This window comes from Electrophorus electricus, chromosome 24 (genome assembly GCF_041902795.1).
Source record: "Electrophorus electricus isolate QZ-2024a chromosome 24, ASM4190279v1, whole genome shotgun sequence".
NCBI classification, from domain to species: domain Eukaryota; kingdom Metazoa; phylum Chordata; class Actinopteri; order Gymnotiformes; family Gymnotidae; genus Electrophorus; species Electrophorus electricus.
In genome coordinates, this window is record NC_137520.1 from 3,750,595 (window position 1) to 3,772,711 (window position 22,117).

Below are 22,117 nucleotides of genomic sequence, written 5' to 3' on the forward strand. Positions count from 1 at the left end.
TTTATTAGCCTAATACAAGCCCACAGTATAAAATAATTATCTTATAAACACACAATAATAATAATATAATAATAATACGATTCTTTCGTTCTTATTTTCGTGAAGCTCTGAAGTGTGTGTGTGCGTGCGTGTGTGTGTAAGAGTGGTAAGATTGTGAATCTTGTTTGCGTGCAGCATCAGCCTCTGAAAGGCCACAATGATGCAGGACAGATGAGGACAGGTTACAGGGGACCATGCCAGAAACAGCCGTGACGACCTGTGAGTGTATACCGCTTCAAACAAACCGACTAATTACCATCTCACGTATTTCCCTGTTACCTCTGTATGATCAGGCCGTTATCTACTCGATCTGTCTTTCGAGGTCGTTGTGTAGGGCAATATAGACAGGCAGTAACAGAGACAGCTGACCTTCCAACTCATATTTAGATCAAATCTGTATTGGCAAAACCTCATGGAGTGTAAAACCTTGTATAGTACTCAAATCCAATAATAGTACTCAAATCCATTAATAGTACTCAAATCCAATCTTCATGATTAGTCCCTCCCATCTTCCGTGTTCCATGTTTTCCCTGTCTTGTGTATTTTAGCTCCACCCCATAGTTTCGTTTTCTCCGCCCCTCGTTTGATTGCGTACACCTGTCCCTCATTTCTGCCTTGTTAAGTTCATGTATTTAAACCTTGTCACGTGCCCTGGTCTTTGCTGTTCATTGAATTTTCATTTATTTTGTATGGTTATGTTCCTTTGTACTTCGTACCTTTGTGTTTATCCGAGCTTTCATATTTCTCAGCCTCGCGTTTTTCCCAGCGTCTTCTTATAGCCTGCTTCCCCCGTTTGCCTTTGTGTTTTGTTATCATTTATCCACACACTCTCCATGTCGGCCCTTTGACCCTGGACTGCCCCAAGAACTGTGATTTTGGATTTGCCCCAAATCTCGCTCTTCTCACCACATGCGTCCGCCGACTTACCGCTCACCGTTACCCCATAAAAGTACTCAAATCCATTAAAAGTACTTAAATCCATTAATAGTACTCAAAGCCACTTTTTATCATGAACTGTTCCGTGTGTGTGTCATCACACTGCTAGTAGGCTTATAGCAAAAAATCTTTCATTGCAATTACTTGCATGACAATTAAGTCATGAATTAATATTTCATAATCAGGACCAGGATACTACAGCTGATATGCTGTCCCTTCCCAAAAAATCCCACCCTGAGACAGAGCTGGACCTCCGGTCCTCACAACTGAGTTCAAAGGTCAGAGAGAGGAGAGGACAGGGAACCTGGCACAACCATGACCGCTGCGACGTCGTCATCTTCCACGTGCACTCCCGATTGAACCGGCCTCAACAACGTATAAAAAAAAAAAAAAGAGAGAGTCATCTCTAGACTGGTGCACACAGCAATTTAACCAATATAACCTCAGTAGCATTCAGAGCATATACTTCTAGCTTTGTGTTGTCATCAGAACGGTGGGTGTGACACCTAAGGATGTAGTTCTCCTGTAAACGACAAACTGTGTGAGTTTCAGAATGGACCAGAACTCTACTGCGCTAGAGAGACTAGCCCCAGAACTCTACTGTGCTAGAGACTAGCTCCAGAGCTCCCATCTGGAGTGGAGCGCTATGGGCCTGCAGAGTTCAGGTCAGAAGCTCGAGTTTGGACCCCCACTTCCAAGCGTCCAATGACACGACCCCCTCCCCACAACGCGGGCGCCTGGAGGAAATCATTTTTGCTTCCTCCTTCACTCATGCTCTCCAGTACCGGGACTTAAAATGGTGAATTTGGAGATATTTCCAGACTAGGAGGAACAGATAAGTGGACAAGAGGAAGAATCATCTTCTTCTCTGCACAGCTACACTGAACTGCTCTGCACAGCTACACCAAGCTCTACTACACTTACTACAATGAGGTCTTAAACTTGACTTGAAGTGAAGCAAATCAATAAGTAGTGCTGTAAGATGCTCACACACACACACCCACAGACCCGCACACACACAGACGCGCACACACCCTTAGACGTACCCGGACGCGCACACACACCCACAGACACACCCCATGCAGACCATACAGGAAGACATAATTCAGGGTTGTGTGCTCATGAACAGGAAGTGCCCTTTACGTATTCTACGCTTCACACACAAGCCGTTAGTTGAACTGCTATAAAACATAATGATTAGCTGCACCAAAAAAAACAAACAAACAAAAAAAGTCCTAAAACCAGATTCCCCATCCTGAACCAATGTGGAAGCCCAAAGCACACTCCAGAAGCACTGTGATTGGCTAGCATGCTCATTTTTGTCATGGCAATGTACATCAAGATCACGTCTGCTTTGGGATTAAAACTGCAGTGTGAAAAGTATTTTAGCGGAGCCCAACAAGACACACACCACCTTCTCATATATATAACACAGTCTCAGATAAGCACGTATACACACCCCTACAGAGAACCAAGGCATTGGTTTAAAAATATACAAGTTTATACAAACAAGCCAACTAAAGCTTGCAAGTATCGCAACTTCACCCAAATTAAACCCCATTGCATTCAGTGGAAAGTTCACTATTAGACACAAGGGGTGAATAATCTCCAGTTTACAGTTCACAAGTCAAACAAGCCTTGCAGAACTGTGCCAAGTCTGAGTTCAGCTGCAAAGGAGATAACAGTTCTGCAAACAGAACAGTCAGTCATTTCCACTGCATGAAACGGGAAACACTCACAACCGTTTCTCAGCTCCGCCACACAAGGCCGTGTGTAATCAGAAGGCCAAGCACTCTGGAAACATACCCCATCAAGTCACCCCCCATATACCTCCCCTCACCCCTCATTTGCGAGTCCACTGCTGCAGTGATGGGAAGGAAAGCTCCCTTAGTGTAGAAATCGTCAAGTCTCAGAAGAGGTTGAAGAGGTTTAAAAACCCAACGAGCTACATTCCCTCATCCTAATCCAGTGCCCAGCGGGAAGAAGACACAGAACCTTTTAACCGGCGGCAGGAAATGTAGACATTCTGCGACACGGCCACCCAGACCTGTCAAACACGCCTCAACCACTTCCTCAATCCGTATGGGCGAAGAGTGTGTTACACGCTTTAAATGCTACGGCTCAGTCTACACCTGTTATTTCTCCCATCAGTTCACTAAAGGTCAGTAAGAGGCAGTCAGTTTAAAAGCTTATGTAGTCACCGTTAGCTCGGTTAAAGTACTAGACGAGTAATCAGAAGGTTACCGGTTCAAGTCCCTCTTCTGCCGGGTTGCCACTGTTGGGGCCCCTGAGCAAGACACTTAACCCTCAATTACCCAGTTCTAAGTCGATTTGGATAAAAGCATCAGCCGTAAATGTAGCGGGTAGGACTACGGGCTTTCGGTCAGAAGGTTGTGGGTTCAAATTCCATGTCACCTCCAGGGTCTGTACAATAGCTGACCCTGCACTCTGAGCCCAGATATGTGCACTGTACATGTGAACATATGACCAAACACAGGCTTTCCATCTGACCTAGAAGTTTAAAAATCCACCCGTGTTTCGACAAAGAACCTGCTACGATCACTTTGCCTCAGTTGTTTTAGCAGCACCAACATTCCCCGTTCCCGTAGATCACCTGGCTAAACAGGAAGAGCTCGGCAACAGCCCAATTGAAATCTGATCCGAACCTCCGGTGGCATAAAGGTGTCCGCGAGGTCCCTTACACTGGAGTGCTGTGTCATGGACTTTGTTTCCCACTGGGAGGAGATCTGTGCCCCAAGTTCGCCAAGGTTGTTGTCTGCTGAAACTGTATATAGTTTGCCAGTTTGTATGTTGGGAGCCGGGGGCTTGGGGGGGGGTGTATCAACGCAGCAGGTCAGCCTGGCTCTCCCACCCCATTTCACGGGGGGTTGAGAGCAGACATATTGTCATTCTGATATATAAATATACCAAACGCCATAAACGTAAAATGACAACAGCTAATCTAATCACAGTAAATAACACACACACACACACACACCCCCGCCCCCAACAACAAAAGTCAGCAAAGGCAAAAGATATGCCAGCAACACCAATGACACACTGGTTCTGGTATTTGGTCACCAATAAAGCACTGTATTCCTGTAATAACAGATTTCAACACACCGTGCTGGCAGTTAAACTGCAACGCAAATGAGGTAGCGGATCCTTGACACGTCGCTACCCTCACACACTCCTTACGTTGAACGCCTGCTTCCTCTACTCTAAAGAGTTCTGATGGTTCCACCTTCCTGTGTGACCTCTGTGTCAGCGAGCAGGACGCATGAGCTGTTTCGCTTTGCTCATACATGATCTCTAATCTTGAAATCAGTGGTACGGTATTCGTTTATGACTATCAAACACTTCTTGTTTTAAGTTATGAGGTTTCATTTCGGGTGCGTTTAGCAGAGGAGACGTGCACCAACTGACGCGCTGCTGAGGTGGTCGGACCCAGCGTCACCGGTGGTACAGACATGACATTCACAGGGAAGTGAAACTCCCTTCGTCAGACCACCACTTCCACAAACTACAGTGACTCCTAAGAAGTGTGACATGGTTGAATCCTCCCCAAGTAGGCCGGGCAGAAGACGCAAGCTTTGAACCCACGGCGAGGACGCAGAGAGAGACGGGACCCTCGCGACCGGGACTGGCACCGGCGGGCGGGTTCGCTCGTCCCCGATTTGATCGGACAGCGCATCCACGTCTGCTCGCTAGCCATGCTGGAATGAGAGGCATTCCAAGGGGGGCGGGGTTAGCTTGTGTTTTTCGGTTCTTACACAACGGCGGGGACGAGTCCCGACACGACGTGCACACGACGGAGGGAAGGATGGCGCAGCAGAACTACCACACACATTCCTGATTTACTCGGAAGCCCAGGCTGGGACTGGCTCGTCTGGATTGAGCAGACAGGGCCAGGCTACGTGAGGTGAAGTCTGAGGTGGGGCGCGTTTTAGAACGGACTGGACCGGGTCCAGGGGATGGGTGAGACAGAAGGCCCTCGGGGCTGAACCGCACTAGAACTAAACCCCAGGGGGCACGGTTCCCTACTCCGCCTGACCGCAAAGGAGATCGTGTTCCCAATTGGCTGAAAATTAACAGGCCATTACTATCTATACAATATGAGCCACATTCCAGTGTCTAACCTGCTTGGAAGGAATTTTATTTGGGCAGGGGTGAGGGGTCGTCAGAAGGCGGAGGCGGGCACACAGCCTCGCCACAGTGGCTGATGGGATTACATTTATTACCCATGGGCAGATAAGGCTGACGTGACAAGCCACCTGTGCGTCAGTCAGTCTACACGCTACCGAGCTCGCGGCAAACACAGGGACGTCACTGAGCACACACCCAGGCCCGCGCGCGCGTTTACACAGCAAAATGCGACAACCGACTGCAAGCATGTAAATAAAAAAAAAGTCACTAACACAATCACGGCGCGCCTCACCTGCAGTCTGGTGCTGACTAAAGTGAGTTTAAAGATAATGGCATTCCCTAGGTAGTATGCAGGAACTGAGTGGAAATCATGTAAGAGGTATGGCGTGCGTCTCTCTCTCTCTCTCTCTCCTCCGACACACACTGCCCGATCCCTCTCCCCGTGCACAGGTCCGACCCGCCCCCGCAACACGATCCACTCCGAACCCGCCTTGCGATGAAGTCCGTCTGACGCGATTACCCCTGAGGTGAGCGCAGTAGCACGACGAGTGGGGCGGCGTGTGTCGAGCCGAGCGCCGGCGCTGTGTGTTCAGGGGGCCCAACAACGTGGCGCTCACGTTTCAGAAGACTTACCACAGTCTGGATTTCACAATGCTTATATTCAACCACTAAGTGCACTAAATCGCCAAGTGAAACCTGAATGGCATATACTGCAAACAATGGAGAATTGCCAAAGTTCACGTATCACTGGTGGAGTATCTCGGTACCACAAGCGTTCTGAACACCTCCCAAATCCCACAGCGCGGCCGGTCTCCACAGGGTGCAGGCCTCCCAGCGTCTGGGAGTTCCATCCGGAATCTTAACCTAGCAACTCCGTGCTTCAAAAATCTGAACAAAATCCTAGGATTTTGCTTCACAAAGGGTGTTTTGATTCAACACACCCATTATGTGTTTGTACTTACAAACACGCTTCAAGTGAACGTAGAAACATTGCTGCACTATGTAGACCACCCCGTCCATTTACTTAGCAGAAAAGTACCACAGAGGTGGTCTGTGTCCAACGTTAATGCTTTATAACTCATTTATTCTTACCAAGTGAAGACTACTATTCGCTGAAGTCCTTATTAAAGGCACTGAGTTGGTGTTGTTTTACATACAGCTGTCGCAAGGCCAGTGTATACGGACTGATCCCTCCTTTGGCCTCACTAGTCTACGCTGACTACAGTGTTATTCAGTGTTATCGTGTCCACAGTGGCCGGTTAACCCGACAGTCCGGCTTGCTATGCGCTATAATAACCTGAGAGCGCCAACCCGCAGCCGGCAGAAAGTAAGAAATCGGACTGGAATATTACCGAACCAACCAAGACCCTCTGTTAGTCTGTTAGTATTATTATTATTGTTATTATAATAATAATAATTATTATTGTTGTTGATGATTTAGGAACGCCGGGAAAAGCATCGTCTGTTCATATTCCCAACAGCACAACATCGCATGTCCGGGTCTTTGAGCCGTCAGCTACCGTCACACCGCCGCCCTTGTTCCGGTCATTTACCGGCCACACGGCGTCTCACGCAGCGCGAGCTTTCATTCTCCTTCTCCTTCCTCGGGAGCTGCACGCACCCTTACCTGAGCAAACTCGACAGCGGGTGGGAAGAAGCGCCGTGTTGGCCGCCGCCGCCGGTTCCCGTTCCGCCGCCGCCTCCAGCCGACTGCCTTTTCCCAGACAGGAGCTTTTCCACGGCGCCAAGATTCCCGGTGCGCGCAGCCTCGAGCAAGTCCTGCTCCTTCCCCATCTCAGCCGAGCAGGGAGAGAGAGGGCGAGAGAGAAAGAGAGAACACGGGCAGATCAGTCCGACTCCCTCCTCTTCATTCGAGCGTTAAAGTGCGTTATTCCTCCTGTGCGTTATTCCCGCTCCGCTCGGCCGCTCCGGGAAAACTTTCCTCCCTCCCAGCGCCACCACACAAACTTCCTCCGTCCGTCTCCGACACGTCACTTCCTACGCCGTTACCGTGTGGTTCGTCTCGAAGGAATGGTGCGTAATCGGTTAATTTAGGGAAACGGAATCAATAAAGACGATCGCCCCCCCCCCCCCACGTGCCGTTATGCGGTATCGAACCAGAAACAAACGGTGCGCGCTGACCGCAGCGTGGGGACTGGGAGAACTGAGATGATAATGGGACTGTGCACCAAAAAAATTAAAAATTTAAAAATCGGATTCTTTTATCAAAGCAGCACGTGTGTGTGTGTGTGTGTGTGTGTGTGTGTGTGTGTGTGTGTGTGTGTATGTGTGTGTGTGTGTGTGTGTGTGTGTGTGTGTGCGCAAAGGTCTTAAGGCACCATTAGATTTGTTGTTTTAGTTATGGTATAATAACCATATAAAATTATTTCTCAGTCTCTTTATTAGAAATACAACCAGAAAATACAATAAATGTGTATTTGAGCACCTGAGCAGTAGCATGGAAATGGAGCTTAGATTTAAAGAACTCTAGGAAGCCCCAGAAGAAGCCTGGTATAATTTAGCAGAATTTTAATTCAGAAAACTTCAGGACAGTCCCCTCAAAAGAGTCCAAGATGTGCTTAGTGCCAAACAGCTCACACTAAACACTGACTTTTACTGATTTTTATTTTTTTGTTCTGAAAATTGTGTGGGGTTTTTTTTGTGTGTACATATTTTCTGTATTTCTTTTTGTTTGTATCTTAATAAGGATATTATACTATTATAACATTGATAAAACAACACATCTAATCATGGCTTAAGACATTTACACAGTACTGTATACATAGCACTTATGTAAGCTGCTTTGGATAAGATTGTTAGCCAAATGACAACAATGGAAACATAAACATAATAAACATAATACAAAATAGCTGCTAGCTAACCAGACAACACATTTCTTTTATGTGCAAACATACATGGCCAGTACATTCTACAGTTTCTCTTCTTTACACTTGATTTTGCTCTGTTTCTATAGAAGCTTGTTAAAAGTCATTAAATTTCAAATGACCCAGACTTTGGGCATTGTGTTAACATCCCTTCTGCTAAGTGAATCTAGTGGTTTAGCCCAAAGGAAAATGTAGGCAAATGCATCTTGTGTAAAACCCCACATCCTTATTGGTGTCTAGTCAGCAGATACAATGGCGACAGTGATGATATATTATGGTATTTTCTGTGGCTGGCTGTGGTGGGTATTGTTTATGGTTGAGAACTGCAGCCCTCCAACATCAGCACATCCCTTTTGGGGATTTAGGCCTGTATTACAATACAGTAAATAAATAAATACACCCACAATTATCATAAAAATGCAAACTGGTCTACATGAGCTAGATCCCGTAATATCGTGTAGCATAGAATATATATAGCTTAGAATTCGTTTTTAATTTACCAAACCAAAAGGAATGAATGCAAAAATGGCTAAATGGTTTTATAAACAATTTATTTTTGCATTCACCTGATAGTGGAGTTGTCCAGTACAAATAAGATGACAAGAGACAATGCAAAACAAATCATTTTATTTACTGTAAATGTTTTTGTAAGCCTCGTCAGTGTTAATAAATCAATATATAAAGAATAAAAAGATACATTTTCCAAGCTTGTGATTCTTATTTTGACATTCTCAGGGACAGGAAGTGGCTGCTGTTGCGACTAGGTTCATTTCCGCGAGGCTGATGTTTCAGGTAGGTAGCTAACTATCTAGCTAGCTGTACATCTGTCTATAATTCCATTATTTGTGTTTTACATTAATTAAAATATCCTCACTAGTAAATCTGAGGTATGTTTTTGTGTAACTCCAGTGTATTGTTATTGATAGCTAGCTAATTTAAAACACATAACATCGTGACAACGTTTGTTTACAGACAGCTAACGCTAACTAGCTAAATGCTGCAGCTGATTGGGGTTAGCTAATCTAGCTAGCAGTAGCTAACTTTAACAAGTGTTTTAAGCAGTTATGTAATTATAGCTACATTTGCAAAATCAACGTTAAACTGTTTTAAACACAGTGGCTCTAAAATAGCTTTCTGGCCTGGTAGCAGCGTGTTATAGGTTTTATTTTTACATTTGTGGCATTTAGCAGAAGCTCATATCCAGAGTGACTAACAAAAATGCTTTGTCATTTACTCATAGAATACGTCCTAGCCAATACAGTAGGTTGGAGTCCAATATACCAATGAACTAGAATACTGTTGAAATACAGGGATCAATGCTGATGCCTAGAAGTGCAAAATGCATAGGCTCTATCACAGACAACGATACGTGCAATAAGCAAGTAGCTACTAGAGTTTGTTAGTCAACACCAGTGCAATATACAATACCCTAAAAGCACTAGTTTCAGTTAGTCAACATAGGGTCAGTGGTCAATTTAAATATTCCACAAATAGATGGGTCTTCAGTATGCGTTTGAAGATAAATTAGTTATTGCAATAAAAGTTATCTTAAAACTAAATTAGGTTAACGCCTAATGCGCAAAATGAGCAGCTGATTACTTAGGCTCGCTCATGCTAGGTCAGATAACTAGATGTCGAAACCACAGCAAGAACATCAGGCTCCTTGGTACATTCAGCCATATCCGCTCTGGTCTGTTTTGTGTGTAGGGAACCGTTGTGTTTGCCACAGCATGGCAGACCCAGCCCGTGTGAAGAATGAACAGGCGACCGAGAGCACAAGTGCAGAGAAGTCCCTGCAGGTTGAAAATGCAGCAGAAGCTTCCAGTGGCACTAAAGCACCTGTCGTCTCCGAGGCGACAACAGAGCAGGTGACCTTAAAGGACGAAGACAGAATGGTGAGTAAGACGCCCGCAGTGATGCGAATCTGCAGAGTTTGGGAAGAACCGGTAGGACTTGCTGCAGAAATCATTTAGTACTTCGACTGACTCAGATCTTTGGTTCATCTCTGTGCAGAGACTGATTAAGGATGAGGATGAGGAAGAGGGGCCCTCGAGTGCACCCCGCCCCCCCTTGAAGAAAATAAAGGTGGAGCCTGATAAGAAGAAGGAGAAGCGACACAAGATCGATGAGGACGAAATACAGAAGATGCAGTGAGTTTAGCTGATTGAACCGAAACAAGTGACGGAACCGCTCGGGGGGGGGTGTAACCTTCAAAAGGTCCAATCAGAGCTCTGAATATCGACACCTACCAAAAAGTACACAAAGAACCACAATTTCTATCAGAATGTTTAATTGTAACTGAGTCACAGTGACAAGGTCGTATGCTGATCTAGTCCACATATTTGAAGTGAGCAGAGCACTAGTAAAGATTCCTGCTTGTGGTTTTAAGGTAGGTTTACACCTACCTTAAACTAACTTTCTTCTCCCCTTGTTCTCCAGAGTCTTGGTCTCCTCGTTCTCTGAGGAGCAGCTGAACCGGTACGAAATGTACAGACGCTCGGCATTCCCGAAAGCGGCCATTAAGCGGGTGAGAGCAGTTTCCAACCTTCTGGTTCTTTGTGCCTCTGTTGAATAAGGACAGCTATGTTTGTACAGTCCTGAACATTGACTCCTGTGTTTCAGCTCATTCAGTCCATCACAGGATCGTCCGTCTCTCAGAACGTGGTAATCGCCATGTCGGGCATCTCCAAGGTCTTTGCCGGGGAGATCGTTGAAGAAGGTAAGCGGACCGGGTTAGTCGCGGCGGAAACAGAGGCGTGGCTTCGTAGTGGATTTCAGAGGTAACGTGGCTCGGTTGTCTTCATGCTGGGCTGTGGTTGTTTGTTCCCTGCAGCTCTGGATGTGTGTGAGAAATGGGGCGACACACCCCCTCTGCAGCCCAAGCACATGAGGGAGGCGGTGAGGAGACTGAAGAGCAGAGAGCAGATCCCCAACACCAAACACAAACGAATCCTCTTTCACTGAGAGCCAAAGTGGCCCTGCCCCCAGCCCCGCCTTCTGATCCTGTCTCGTCGCTAACAGGCTGGGTTGGCTCTCTGTTGTGGAACAGAGATCAGAAGCAGGGGGCTTGGTGTGTAAAAATGGAGCACACAGCTCTACACAAACTCATTTGTACATTCTGTTGGAGGGCCGAGGAACAGTTTGGCCTCTCGGCTCCTCCCAGCATTGCTCTCCTGGGACGCTGTCCAATCAGCATGCCAGAAAATTCTTCTTTGATAAAAGATTTGTTTCACGGATTTATTTTCCCCAGTGGTATTTGACCCATGTGTCAGTGTAAATACTTTGTTTTTTACTTTATATGTCAAGAAATTAGTGTTTGTAAAAAAGTGTCCATGTCATTGCTTCTCTCGAGAGATTTCTAATGATGTAAGGTGTTCATACTGTAACCCAACCTTACACTAATCTCTTAATAAAATGAAAACTTGGCTTCACATAAGAACCTAACCTAACCCTCTGTTATGCCCTCATTGGACAGCAACTGAGTTTCGGTAATTCTAGCACAAACTACAATTCTGAACCTTAAGATAAACTTTTTCTTTATTTAGTTCGGGGTCATTTTTCCACACATGGTTCACAGAACCAAGGTTTTTTTGTTTTTTTAAAATAATTAAATAGTTGATGAAAGTATAAAATGTGGAATCAGATCACAATACTGTTGCAGGACCTACTTGTGTTTGTATTCAGAACAATGTGAAGGAATCTGTGTGTGTGTTGGTGGTGTGACAGGCTGCAATGTCTGACAGACAGGCGATGAAACAGGTTCACATGTTGAAATCAAACAAAACACCGTCATCTCAGCTACCCAAAAACCATCTCAATACATCACATCCATTCAAACACTCCTGACTTTAATACTCAGGCCTCATTACAAAAGGCCTAACCCAACTACCACTTAGAGAAAATTAAAACAACTAAAGAAAAGTTTAAAAGATAATACTAACATCCTTTTGGCAAAGCCATACAAACTACAGGATACTAGAACACATCCAAAATAAAAACCAAGTGTGTGTGCGCGCTGGCTGAGGGAACACATCTGAACCAGGGCTTTGCCTGTAGAAACCACAGTGTGGGGAAAACTGGTTTGGGACAGCACCACAGAGCAGACCCGTTCCTACTGCAGTTCCACCAAGGGCCACTGGAGTATGACGTGCTGGCGGTAACGCCAGTCCCACGGCAGAGCAGAATAGAACCAGTGCAAGGGATGTTTTTGGTTTGGACGGTAATAGATCATGAATTATTTACCCCAGCCAGGGTCCAGACAAACACCTCAACCATCTCCTGGTTAAAGTCGCTGAGAGTGTATCCTCAGATTATCAGTGTTAAAAAGAATAAAAAAAAAAAAATTAAAATTATTTGATCACTTGGTGGGCAAGCCATTGACTTAACAGCACATACACAATGGAAAGTTAATGTAAAACATACCCAACAGGAGGCAAACACACAATTACACTTTTAACCTGGTCACACCTCGTCATTTAAACTCAACATTTGACATTTTCATTAAGAGGAGGAAATAGTTTGTGACCTTGACACCATTTCATCTACGTAAAATATCAAGTCATGCATAAAAATATATATATATATAAAAAAAAAAAGATTTTAAAAAGCAAAATATTTGCCTATTCCATGCATTGACAAAACAAAACACTTCTCCACGGGGAATGTAAGGGTATGTAAAACACAGCGAGATTTCAGAGACGTTGACGTCTTCATAAACACTTTTCCATACACAGTACAAAACGTTGGTACCAGTTACACATATGGAAGACCGAATACTCCCAGGAGACTAACAGTTAAGTGACAGGTTGGTGTGCAAAATCCTACAAGCCAGGCAGCCAAAAACAAAGGGGTGCCACGCCCCTGTACGGACAGCAGATGGCGCAGCTGCTGAAACGGCAGGGTTGGTCTGGTTTGCGGTTACTTTTACGCAGCTGCATTTTTCTGAGTAGACGCTCGCAGAAACAGCAGAGCAGACCAACCCAAGCTCACTACACTAGCTGCAGAACTGCCGGAACCGTTCTGCTGATGTTCTAAGCCGTGTGGTATTTGTTAGAACACTTTAATTGTCACTTTTATAACACTTATAAGTACCAAAGGTAAATGTATCAAAAGGTGACACTGTATACATGTTATACATTGTTGTTACCATGACAGAATCATTTCAGCCAACGTCTGTGTCTCATGTTTGTGTTAAAAAAATCATGTTACAAAAATGAGAACCTGAACAGTTTTGTTGCAAACAAACTCTGAATTTAAAAAAAAACAAAACAACACACACACAAAGGAGTCTGAAGCATTATGAGAGCTACATGAGTGCATTAGCCTGTCAATATGGCACCTGATAACGCACACACACGGACATACACAGTTTAACTCAAACTCAGCACTGCTTTCCTACAGTGCATTGCATTTTTTAAGACCCAACACCCCCCCCCCCCACCACACACAGTTAATACAGCTAAATAGCAGCCTTTAAAACTATACCACTTTACTGTACAACTACACATCTGGAAAACAGCAGAGCTGTGGTGTCTACAGGGAAATGGTGCATTGTAGGTAGGTGGAGGTGCACTCCTACTGAGATGCTACTGGAGCCCCAGTGGAACAGAGAGCATGTAGATACTGGGAGAGTAGGCCAGGGGGTGTGGCCCAAAGTGCAGAATGCCCCTCCCACTGTGCTGGGATCCTGTGAGGGCTGAGTCATTTCAACTAGAGTGTACGAGAGCATTCAAAGAGAAGACCAGGTGATACCGTCACCACGGGGAGGAGGTAGAGACTGGGGGAGTGAGGGAGAGAGGGAGACTATACTGGAAGACTCGGCGTTACTGAGACATGGAGGCTCCTCCAGTGTGAGCTCACAGGTTGAAGAAAGGGTCATATTTGTGAATCTCCAGCAGGAGGCGCTCCCGGTCAGAGAGAGCAGCAGTGAGTGCGGCCTGGGTGTCAGAGAGTTGAGACTCCAGAGTCTGCAGTGGGACACACACACACACACCTGCACATTACACCATCTGTCTTAGTCTTCAGTTAAGTGATAGACTGATTTACAACAGGGGTAGAACTCCCCCCCAACCCCAGTTTCACATATAACGTCACCTCCCCATAAAGGTTCGTCTGGATTCGGCGGTGTTACTGTTACTGCATCTCAGAGGCTCGAGAGGAAAATGGCTGACTGGAGTTACACAGCCAGGTGGAACAATCACCTTGACACTCCGGTAAGCACAGAACTAAATAACACACAGGATGTGTGTGCACTCGTGTACACACACACACACACACACACACACGCACACAGAGCAGACACGAGAACCACTACAGTCATGAATTACACAGGCCGTTTAGAGCGTAGATCTGTAGGTAAGACAATGAAGAGAGAGTGATCTCTCACAGGACAGAGAGTGATCCCTGGACTGGGAGACAGCAGAGAGTTGGAGTACTCTGTGTCTGTGTGTGTATGTCTGTCTCACTCTAAATCCCAGAACCCAGCCTAAAGGAGTGTGACTGACAGCGGTAAGCCCCGCCCTCTTCTTATGCCTGTGTTCGGGCTTTGTTTCGAAGGTCTGTATTGTATGTATATCAGGTTTCAGTGTCCAAGTGACAGTGTGGCCTTCTACCTGTCGCCATGGTAACCCAGGTATGTACACAAATGTATCAAACGCTGTGTGAATCAATGCTGCGTGTAACTTTAAAATCCACAGTAACACTGTCAAACGAGGGTCAAGAAGTCGAGCTAACGAAACATCGACCTGTTCTGTTCACCACAGCGGCCGTGAGGCCCAGTACAGGTCTGATCAAAGGGTCTGACCAACCCAGGTCTTGTCTATTCTGAAGTGTGTATTATGAGGGAAACACTCACTAGCAGACAAGCCTCCACTGACAGCTATGATCAGAAACGCTGTGCGTGTGTCTCAGTGTGTGAATGTGTGTGTGTGAGTGTCTCAGTGTGTGAATGTGTGTGTGTGTGTGTGTGTGTGTGAGTGTCTCAGTGTGTGAATGTGTGTGTGTGTGTGTGTGTGTGTCTCAGTGTGTGAATGTGTGTGTGTGTGTGTGTGTGTGTGTGTGTGTGTGTGAGAGAGCAGCTGACCATACCTTGCCCTCTTCTCCAGGCCCACAGCAGGTCGTGTCGTGGTTCTGGCCTGCTCCTGCAGCTCTGTCTCCTGATTGGCTGCCGATACCTGTAGGAGGTAAGTGGGCGGTGATCAATACCTGGTGATCAATAGTTAAGAACTATTACCACTATTGTCAGGTGAGAAGAATAAAAAAAAAAAAAAATATATATATATATATAGAGATCCCAAAGAATTTTGGTAGATCTTTGGGACCTTGTTTAGATGTTTAGTAATGTGATGAAAAGTGCAGTTCTTTCAATTACAGTGTGTCTTCTTTAATTCCTGGGACACACTCCAGAACCCTGATGGCTGTTAATGATCAGAGGTTTTTACAAATCGACTTCAGAATCAGTCCTGTAACGTGGGCCAGGCAATAAACTGTGTTGTGTGACGCGAGATGCGAGACATGTGATTTAACCCTGTGCGACCCACATCTCAGTGTGAGGACGCCATCATCCAGACGTTCCAGAACCACACCGTCCAGGAAGAAGGACGCAGGGGTGGGCTGGGGTGCAGTGGGATAAACCCGTGGGCCGTCGTCCTGAAACACACAACACACAACACACACACACACTGCTGAGACCTGCCAACCAGGTCACATGATCGCCTCTCTCTCTCTGCGCTGCACTAGGCCCTGAGTTTTCCATGTCCTGCTAGAACACATCTGATCCAGAACATTGACACACCTCCTCAGGGAATCAAGCCCTTAAGAGCACGACAGACTGTTACCAGGAGTGCTCCGATCCACTGGAACGTCACAGGCTAGAGGGAATGAGACAACGGTCATCTTCACCTTCAGAGTGAGCCTGGTGTCGTGCATGGACAGTCTGAGCGGCTGGGCATCTGCGCTCAGCTCATCCTCCAAGAAGGGACCCAGAGTGTTCAGGGCGGAGGTGGACAGCTCTGCCCGGCAACCCCGCACGCACGCCTCCAGGAAACCCGCGCCCTCCGCGGCAGCACAGTGACGGCCGGCGCCGGGCCCCAGCTCCATCCGCAGAGCCACCACAGGGGGGCAGCACAGAGACCGTGGGCCAGGGGAGGGCGGGGCCGCGTGAGAGGAGGAAGCAGCTGCGCAGGGGGAGGTGTCAGAATCGGTCAACAGATCTGAATGCGACAAGTCCTAGAATTAGCAGTGATGGCGTTCTCAGTGCTCGCGTTAGCAGTGCTCGCGTTAGCTGGTCTCACCCTGTGCGAGCGCCATGCCTGCCAGCAGGCCGCTCATTTTCTGGTTGCCCAGCTGCTTCATGGTGAGAGACTGGGCCTCCGTCGCCATAACAACATCTTCCCCATGAAGCTCTACCACAGAGCTGACTCCGCCCACAGACAGGAGGAGCACTGAGACCTGCGAGAGAGAGGGGCGTGTCAACCTGCAGCCACTGACAGAGGCAGAGAAGATTGTTAATGTACAGCGAACCAATAAAGTCACATAGAGGTCACACTGCCTCTAAACATTGCTGCTAGTGCAGAACATTTTCCCCCTGAGACTTTGTGTGTGGAGAAGGCTGAATGTGTGTGTGTGTGTGTGTGTGTGTGTATAAATGCATATGTGTGTAGGTGGAACTTGTGTTTAGGGGGGAGGGGTGTAGGTGAGGACTAACTGTCCTGGGATACTATGAGTGTGATGAGTGTGTGAAGAGAGGCTCACTGCATCCTGTGAGGATGAATATGTGTGTGTGTGTGTGTGTGTTTGCGCATGTAGAGTACATCACTGTGTCGGGTGTGTTTGTGTATAGAGTAACTCACTGTGTCGTGTGTGATGTCTTCAGTGCTCTGAGACAGGGAGATGCTCATCTCTGCAGACGAAGCCCCCTCAATCCCCGGTGGAGGACTGACCCTGAGATCAGGGGCCACTGCAGTACCGTTGGGGCGCATGGACTCCAGCCCTGAGTCTAGAGAGGACGGGGGGAGGGAAAGAGAGAGAGGGAGAGAGAGAGAGAGAGAGAGAGAGAAAGAGAGGGAACAAGAACAAGGGGGGGGGGAGAGAGAGAGAAAGTTATATTTATTACAAAACTTAATACTTCCTACAAAATGCATTTTAGTGTTTGCTTCATTGTACAAATTGCTGAGTTGTGTACACTGTGTTTTATGTTCCAGTGATGATGTCAGAGACCTAGAGCCGGTCTGATTGGCCCCAGGTGGGGAGTGAGGCGTGTACCAGAGTCCTGGATTATGATGAAGTTTTCACTGGTGTCGCTGTCCACAGAGACGCCATCGTCAGCGATGCTGCTCTCCAGAGTGGCACTGTCACAGGAATTCTGGGAAGTGGAGTGTTTAAGGGGCTGTCGACATGCCCCGCCCATTAAGGGGGTGCTGAGTTCATCTGCTCGCAAGCCTGGCTCCCTACACACATGCACACAAAGCACTGGGTGTCACCATAGAAACACTACATGCATCTCCAAACACACTCTAGGCATGAACACTTGTCCCAGAACAGTTTTCACTTGGAAGCGTCTCATTGGATCTGAACATCAGCGCAACACGCCGGTGTGGCTGTGCGTGACTGATAGCAGGGGTAGGGTTTAACATGCTGTGCTCTGTGCAGTGCTGAACAGCTTCAGCCAATCAGGGACAGCGAACAACACTAGTAGTCTGTCATTGGGTGCTCAGGTCCAGAGACTTCCCTCAGGATGGATAAAGTGTTCTCTCGCTCTTTCTTTCTTTCTCTCTCTCTCTCTCACACACACACACACACACCCACACACAGTGTCATAGGGCAGAGTTTAGCAGCACAGGCACGACCTCAGCAGGGGCCGGAGGGGTGTGCACTCCAGGTCCGAGGCAGGACGGCCTCTGTGTGGAGACCACCGTGATGGGAGACACTTACTTGGCGCTGAACAGCTTGGTGACGGGCGACCCCCGGCTCAGGATGCTGAAGGCGTCCCTCGTGATGGACAGCGCCCCCTTGGTGAGGTCCAGAGAGGCGCTCAGCGCGTCTTTAGTCACATCCTTGGTGGCGCTGAGGGCGCTGGACAGCTCTCCCTCCAGGCTGAAAGTGGACGTGTCCGTGACGAGGACGATTCCCGGCGAGGGCGGAGGGCTCGCGGCCGAGGTCGCGACTCTGCTGGTCTGCTCAGCAGGCCCCTCTTCGAGCGCTTCGCATGCCTCCTCTACAGAGACCTCCCCCTCTCCATCCTCCTCCCGGCCCTGCGCGGGCTCCTCGGAGTCCGTCAGGCTCTGGCTGTCCGAGCCCTCTCGCGACACGGCCTCCTCCTTGGGCTCCTCCTCCGTGGCTGGCGGCAACAGCAGCCCGACCTGTAGCACCTCCAGCAGGACAGACACGCACGCCGTGGGAGGTTCTCCCAGCTTCGGGTTCCTCCCGTGGGGGTCCCGCGTGTCCCGGCCCAGGTCCGCAGCCAGCCGGGACAGCGAGTCCTTGACCCGCAGCAGTGCCAGGTACTGGTAGTGGTTAAGCCACACCCTGACCGGAGTGACGGCCTGCGCTAGGACGTGTACATCCGCTGCAGGACACTCGGGCCCCTCCTCCTGTCCTGGGAAGGCGGGGCTTAGGCTGTCAGGGCCAGGTGGTGGCGAGGGGCCCAGCGGGAAGGCAGCCGGACGGCACATCCACACAGCCGCTGTGAACGGCTCCATGAACGGCAGCACTCGGCCCCTGGGAGCCCGTCGTGGTCCCTCGAAGCCCAGCGCCACCCGGGACAGGCTCACGCCCCAGACATCCCGTGCCCAGGGCGGCCGGCTGAAGGCCTGGGGTTCGTCAAGCGCAGCGGCGCGGAGGAAGGCAGGCGGGAGGGGGTGGAAAACGTTCGGCTCGCACGGGAAGCCCCGCGCCGAGGCGGCCCGGAAAAAGGGGCGCGCGCCGAAACTGGAGCAGGTGTCGCGCAGGTCGCCGTAGGAACCGTGCGGGGAGTGACGGGTGTTGCTGAGCACCGCCTGGGGAAGAGTGGCGCACAGCAGCTGAGGTCGGTCGGGATGATCCAAGATGGAGGAGTCCAGAGGAACGATCAGCTAGAGAAAAACAAAGATGGTGAAACGTCAACGCGTGAACATGTCAACAAGAAATTAAAACTGCAATAACACAAAACGGTCAAATCAACATCAACATTAACGTAAAAACTGTCAAGAAATCCACGATCAATTAGAAACGATCGATACAAAAAGTCAAATCAAATGACGACTCCATCTGTCTTCTGGCCAGAGTGAGATCGGAAATGGGTGTGACAAGTAATTTATGTGTTACCTGTACTGTAACACGTAATATGTGTGCAGTACGTAATCTGGGCAAAGTGTGTAATCTCTTGGTAATCTGCCTGTGAGCACCTTGAGGTGCGTGGCGTCCACTCGGACGTCGACATGTTCCTCGCTCCTGCTGCTGTCCTGCAGGTGGTAGAAGGCTTTGACCTGCTCCAGGGTCTGGAGAAGACCCCGGGAAAACACTGCCATCCACACCAGGCTGGGAACGTCGGCAAACAGCTGGAGGCCATTCAGCTGGCCATACAGATTAGAGCAGGGAACTGTAGAGAGAGAGAGAGAGAGAGAGAGAGAGCGCATGCAGGGGAGGGGGGGGAGAGAGAGAGCGAGAGAGAGAGAGAGAGAGCAGAATTTAGGCTCAACACAGAGGCACTGGCTGACTGAGACTTTACATCCCTCTCCGACAGGAAGCAGAATCCAGCATGCGGCGGTATTAGAGTTAAGGGGTCTGATAACCGCGTCTGTTCCAGAGCAGTGCATGAGAGGGGAGTGTACCAGGCACGCCGGGGCAGCTGGGGTAGTAGTACTCGGTGAACTGCAGGTGGATGGCGGGCGTGTTGTCCGAGAGATTCAGGGACTTGCGGTTGCAGGACAGGAGGGACTGCTTTGGCTTGCTGGTGCGTTCCCCAGTGGACACCTGCGACAGGGAAGGAGGGAGTTTTTATTCGTCAGGATGGAAACTCATCAGTGACTCATGCAAATGCCAGAGAGAAGGCACTAAAAATGACAGACATGGCATGAGTCACCCATGTAGATGGGGAGCTTCCCTGGAGGTGGGGGAGCACCTCAGGGGATACGAGAATGAAACCACCACGTTGTGAAAAGCAGAAATACATTTTCTTCTTTCTGGTGTAATTCCCTGGCAATACATATTTAGATAGGGATTTTTTAATGGGAATTTTTTTTTTATTCGCCAAGGTAAATATAAGCGTGTGTGTATGTGTGTGTGTGTGTTGACCTGGTGGATGTCCAAGTCATCCACTCGCACCACCATACAGCTGGAGCGCAGCATCTTCAGAGCATCCCCTGGCGCTGCTGGTGCCGCCGTACCCCCGAGACAGGACGGACTCCCGTTGGGACTGCCCTCCACGTTTCCTAATGCAAACACGGGGACGAGTCTCAGCGCAGACAGGGACAGCCATAAATATCCCCCACAAGAACCGCACAGCCAGTTGAAAGTCCCGGGGACACTGGCGTTTTTCCGTTCCAGCATTTTTTCACTTTTTAAAGAATTTTTAAAGAATATATACAACTTGGCTACAAAAGAGATTCACAGTTTGGAGAGAGCTGGTGTCCAGTCTGTGCAGGTGTGGCGTACCTGGGGGTCTCCAGCCTGGGGGCGCGGGGAAGCCTGAGTTCTCCACCCTCCTCTGGAAGTCCTGCAGCAGTTTGGCTACCCACTGAGTCCTAGTGTCCATTGCTCCACAGTAGTGTTCCCAGTGTCGGCAGTCGTCACCTACGCAGAGTAACGTGCGTGTGCGCGCATACACACACACACACACACAAGCACATGACCAGACACACCCAGGCAGACACAAGCGAACAGATGTGCACACACACAGAGGTCAAACACAGTTGGCTCCGTCCGTCTGACTGGTTTCTCTGCCGTGAACTCGCCTGTAACTCTGAACTCACCTGGCCTGTGGAAAGGGTAGTAATCACAGCCCAGCTTACGAAAGGTCAACTGCATTGCGCCCTGGGAGCCAGGAATCGGGGGCTCGTCTGTGGGTGGAAGGGCAAAGGTCAAGGGAACATGCAAAATGTTAAGTCTGGTCAGCACTCATTTTAAAAAAGGACAAACGGCACTAAGGGAGCTGCGTAACGTTTCAGCGGCGAGTTAAGGCTCACGACACCACGCCGGCGGACCGACGTCCCACACCGCTCACGCGTCCCATTGGGGGAGTGCAGCGGGTGCTCGGACGAGGTGTGGGGTGCGGGAACGGCACGGTGCACGGACCGGACTGGACGGGTGGGCCGTCGTTGCAGACGTGCAGGTCCAGGCGGGAGATGAATGTGTGGTAGGACGACTCCTTCACGTCATGGAGGTCGAAATACTGCGCCAGCGTGCTGGGCGTTCCCACGGCGGCAGGGGGAGGCTCCGCCCACGCGTGATGCGGCCCAGGGGAGGGAGGAGCCGTCTGCAACGAGGGTGAAAAAAAAAAACTACACTTGGTCTTTCGTTTCCTGCGATCTTTTCGTTTAAGGTCGATCGTTTTTGTCTGTTGCTGAGCTGCGTGGAGACGCCCCTCCGGGCCTCTGCAAGACCGTTGCAACGGTGAGGGGAGACTGTGTGTGTGTGTGTGTGTGTGTGTGTGTGCACCTGCTCTAACGGATCATTATCGTGGCCTGTGTGGGTGGGGCCAGGTGTGCAGGAGGCCTTTGTGGGCGGGGCCAGGGGTGTTGAAGGCCTTTGTGGGCGAGGGTGGGGGCATGTGTGCTGTGGAGACCTTTGTGGGCGGGGCCAGACATGCTGACCGCCTTTGCGGGCAGGGCCAGGTGCTTTGGGGGGGCATGGCCGACCTGCAGTGTCTCGGCCGCCGTGCTCTTCCTCTGCTGGGCGGACCTTTCCATGGCTTCGCTGAGGGACTCGGCGTAGTGGATGACGGCTTTGAGCTGCGAGTCGGTCAGAACCCACAGCAGATCGTCCAGGATGAAGAGCAGCTTGGAGGCAAGAACGTTACAGTCCTTCACCTGCGGACGGGCGGCACAGAGCACACACACTCACACACCTGCCAAAGGCTCAGACTACTTCCCGGCAGATGAATCGTCTAATGACGCTAGGAGGATGTCTTTTAAAAT

The 22,117-nt window shown here is 49.0% G+C and overlaps 3 protein-coding genes across 14 annotated transcripts in view; 1 reads left to right on the plus strand and 2 right to left on the minus strand.

Annotated features, from left to right (window-relative positions):
• The window catches only part of anks1aa (ankyrin repeat and sterile alpha motif domain containing 1Aa), a 58,653-nt gene extending 51,300 nt beyond the window's left edge, over window positions 1-7,353 (minus strand). For 4 of the 10 annotated variants that reach the window (XR_014119738.1, XM_081707004.1, XM_081707003.1 and 1 more), the window contains exon 1: window positions 6,749-7,352. Coding sequence is in view for 9 of the 10 variants with exons in the window: in XM_081707004.1 (XP_081563130.1) it covers window positions 6,749-6,915 (167 nt within the window). In the remaining variant the exon portion in view is untranslated. Of the gene's footprint in view, window positions 1-6,748 lie in introns of all 10 variants that reach the window. The other 6 variants (XM_081707002.1, XM_081707001.1, XM_081706999.1 and 3 more) reach the window with 3 other exon arrangements.
• A 1,399-nt stretch (window positions 7,354-8,752) lies between these two features.
• taf11 (TAF11 RNA polymerase II, TATA box binding protein (TBP)-associated factor) lies at window positions 8,753-11,450 on the plus strand. Its single transcript, XM_027026666.2, has 6 exons — window positions 8,753-8,798; window positions 9,714-9,901; window positions 10,020-10,156; window positions 10,446-10,533; window positions 10,629-10,725; window positions 10,840-11,450. The coding sequence occupies exons 2-6, from the start codon at window positions 9,737-9,739 to the stop codon at window positions 10,968-10,970; spliced, it is 618 nt and encodes a 205-aa protein (XP_026882467.1). The 5' UTR covers window positions 8,753-8,798; window positions 9,714-9,736; the 3' UTR covers window positions 10,971-11,450.
• Window positions 11,451-11,525: 75 nt separating this feature from the next.
• The window catches only part of bltp3a (bridge-like lipid transfer protein family member 3A), a 21,646-nt gene continuing 11,054 nt past the window's right edge, over window positions 11,526-22,117 (minus strand). For 2 of the 3 annotated variants that reach the window (XM_035522392.2, XM_081706998.1), the window contains 15 exons: window positions 21,839-22,009; window positions 21,276-21,456; window positions 20,954-21,040; window positions 20,637-20,774; window positions 20,277-20,413; window positions 19,814-19,955; window positions 19,388-19,581; window positions 17,937-19,075; window positions 17,268-17,452; window positions 16,856-17,001; window positions 16,298-16,454; window positions 15,906-16,180; window positions 15,545-15,653; window positions 15,093-15,178; window positions 11,526-13,972 (listed from right to left, as the gene is read on the minus strand). In XM_035522392.2, the coding sequence (XP_035378285.2) occupies window positions 13,862-13,972; window positions 15,093-15,178; window positions 15,545-15,653; window positions 15,906-16,180; window positions 16,298-16,454; window positions 16,856-17,001; window positions 17,268-17,452; window positions 17,937-19,075; window positions 19,388-19,581; window positions 19,814-19,955; window positions 20,277-20,413; window positions 20,637-20,774; window positions 20,954-21,040; window positions 21,276-21,456; window positions 21,839-22,009 (3,258 nt within the window). In that variant the 3' untranslated portion in view covers window positions 11,526-13,861. The remainder of the gene's footprint in view (window positions 13,973-15,092; window positions 15,179-15,544; window positions 15,654-15,905; window positions 16,181-16,297; window positions 16,455-16,855; window positions 17,002-17,267; window positions 17,453-17,936; window positions 19,076-19,387; window positions 19,582-19,813; window positions 19,956-20,276; window positions 20,414-20,636; window positions 20,775-20,953; window positions 21,041-21,275; window positions 21,457-21,838; window positions 22,010-22,117) is intronic. The other variant, XM_081706997.1, reaches the window with a different exon arrangement.

Coding starts and splice junctions, on each gene's coding strand:
- taf11 (XM_027026666.2), top strand. CDS start 9,737: ATGGCAGACCCAGCCCGTGTGAAGAATGAACAGGCGACCGAGAGCACA. Junction 10,157..10,445: donor GACGAAATACAGAAGATGCA/GTGAGTTTAGCT, acceptor CTTGTTCTCCAG/AGTCTTGGTCTCCTCGTTCT. Junction 10,726..10,839: donor CGGGGAGATCGTTGAAGAAG/GTAAGCGGACCG, acceptor TGTTCCCTGCAG/CTCTGGATGTGTGTGAGAAA.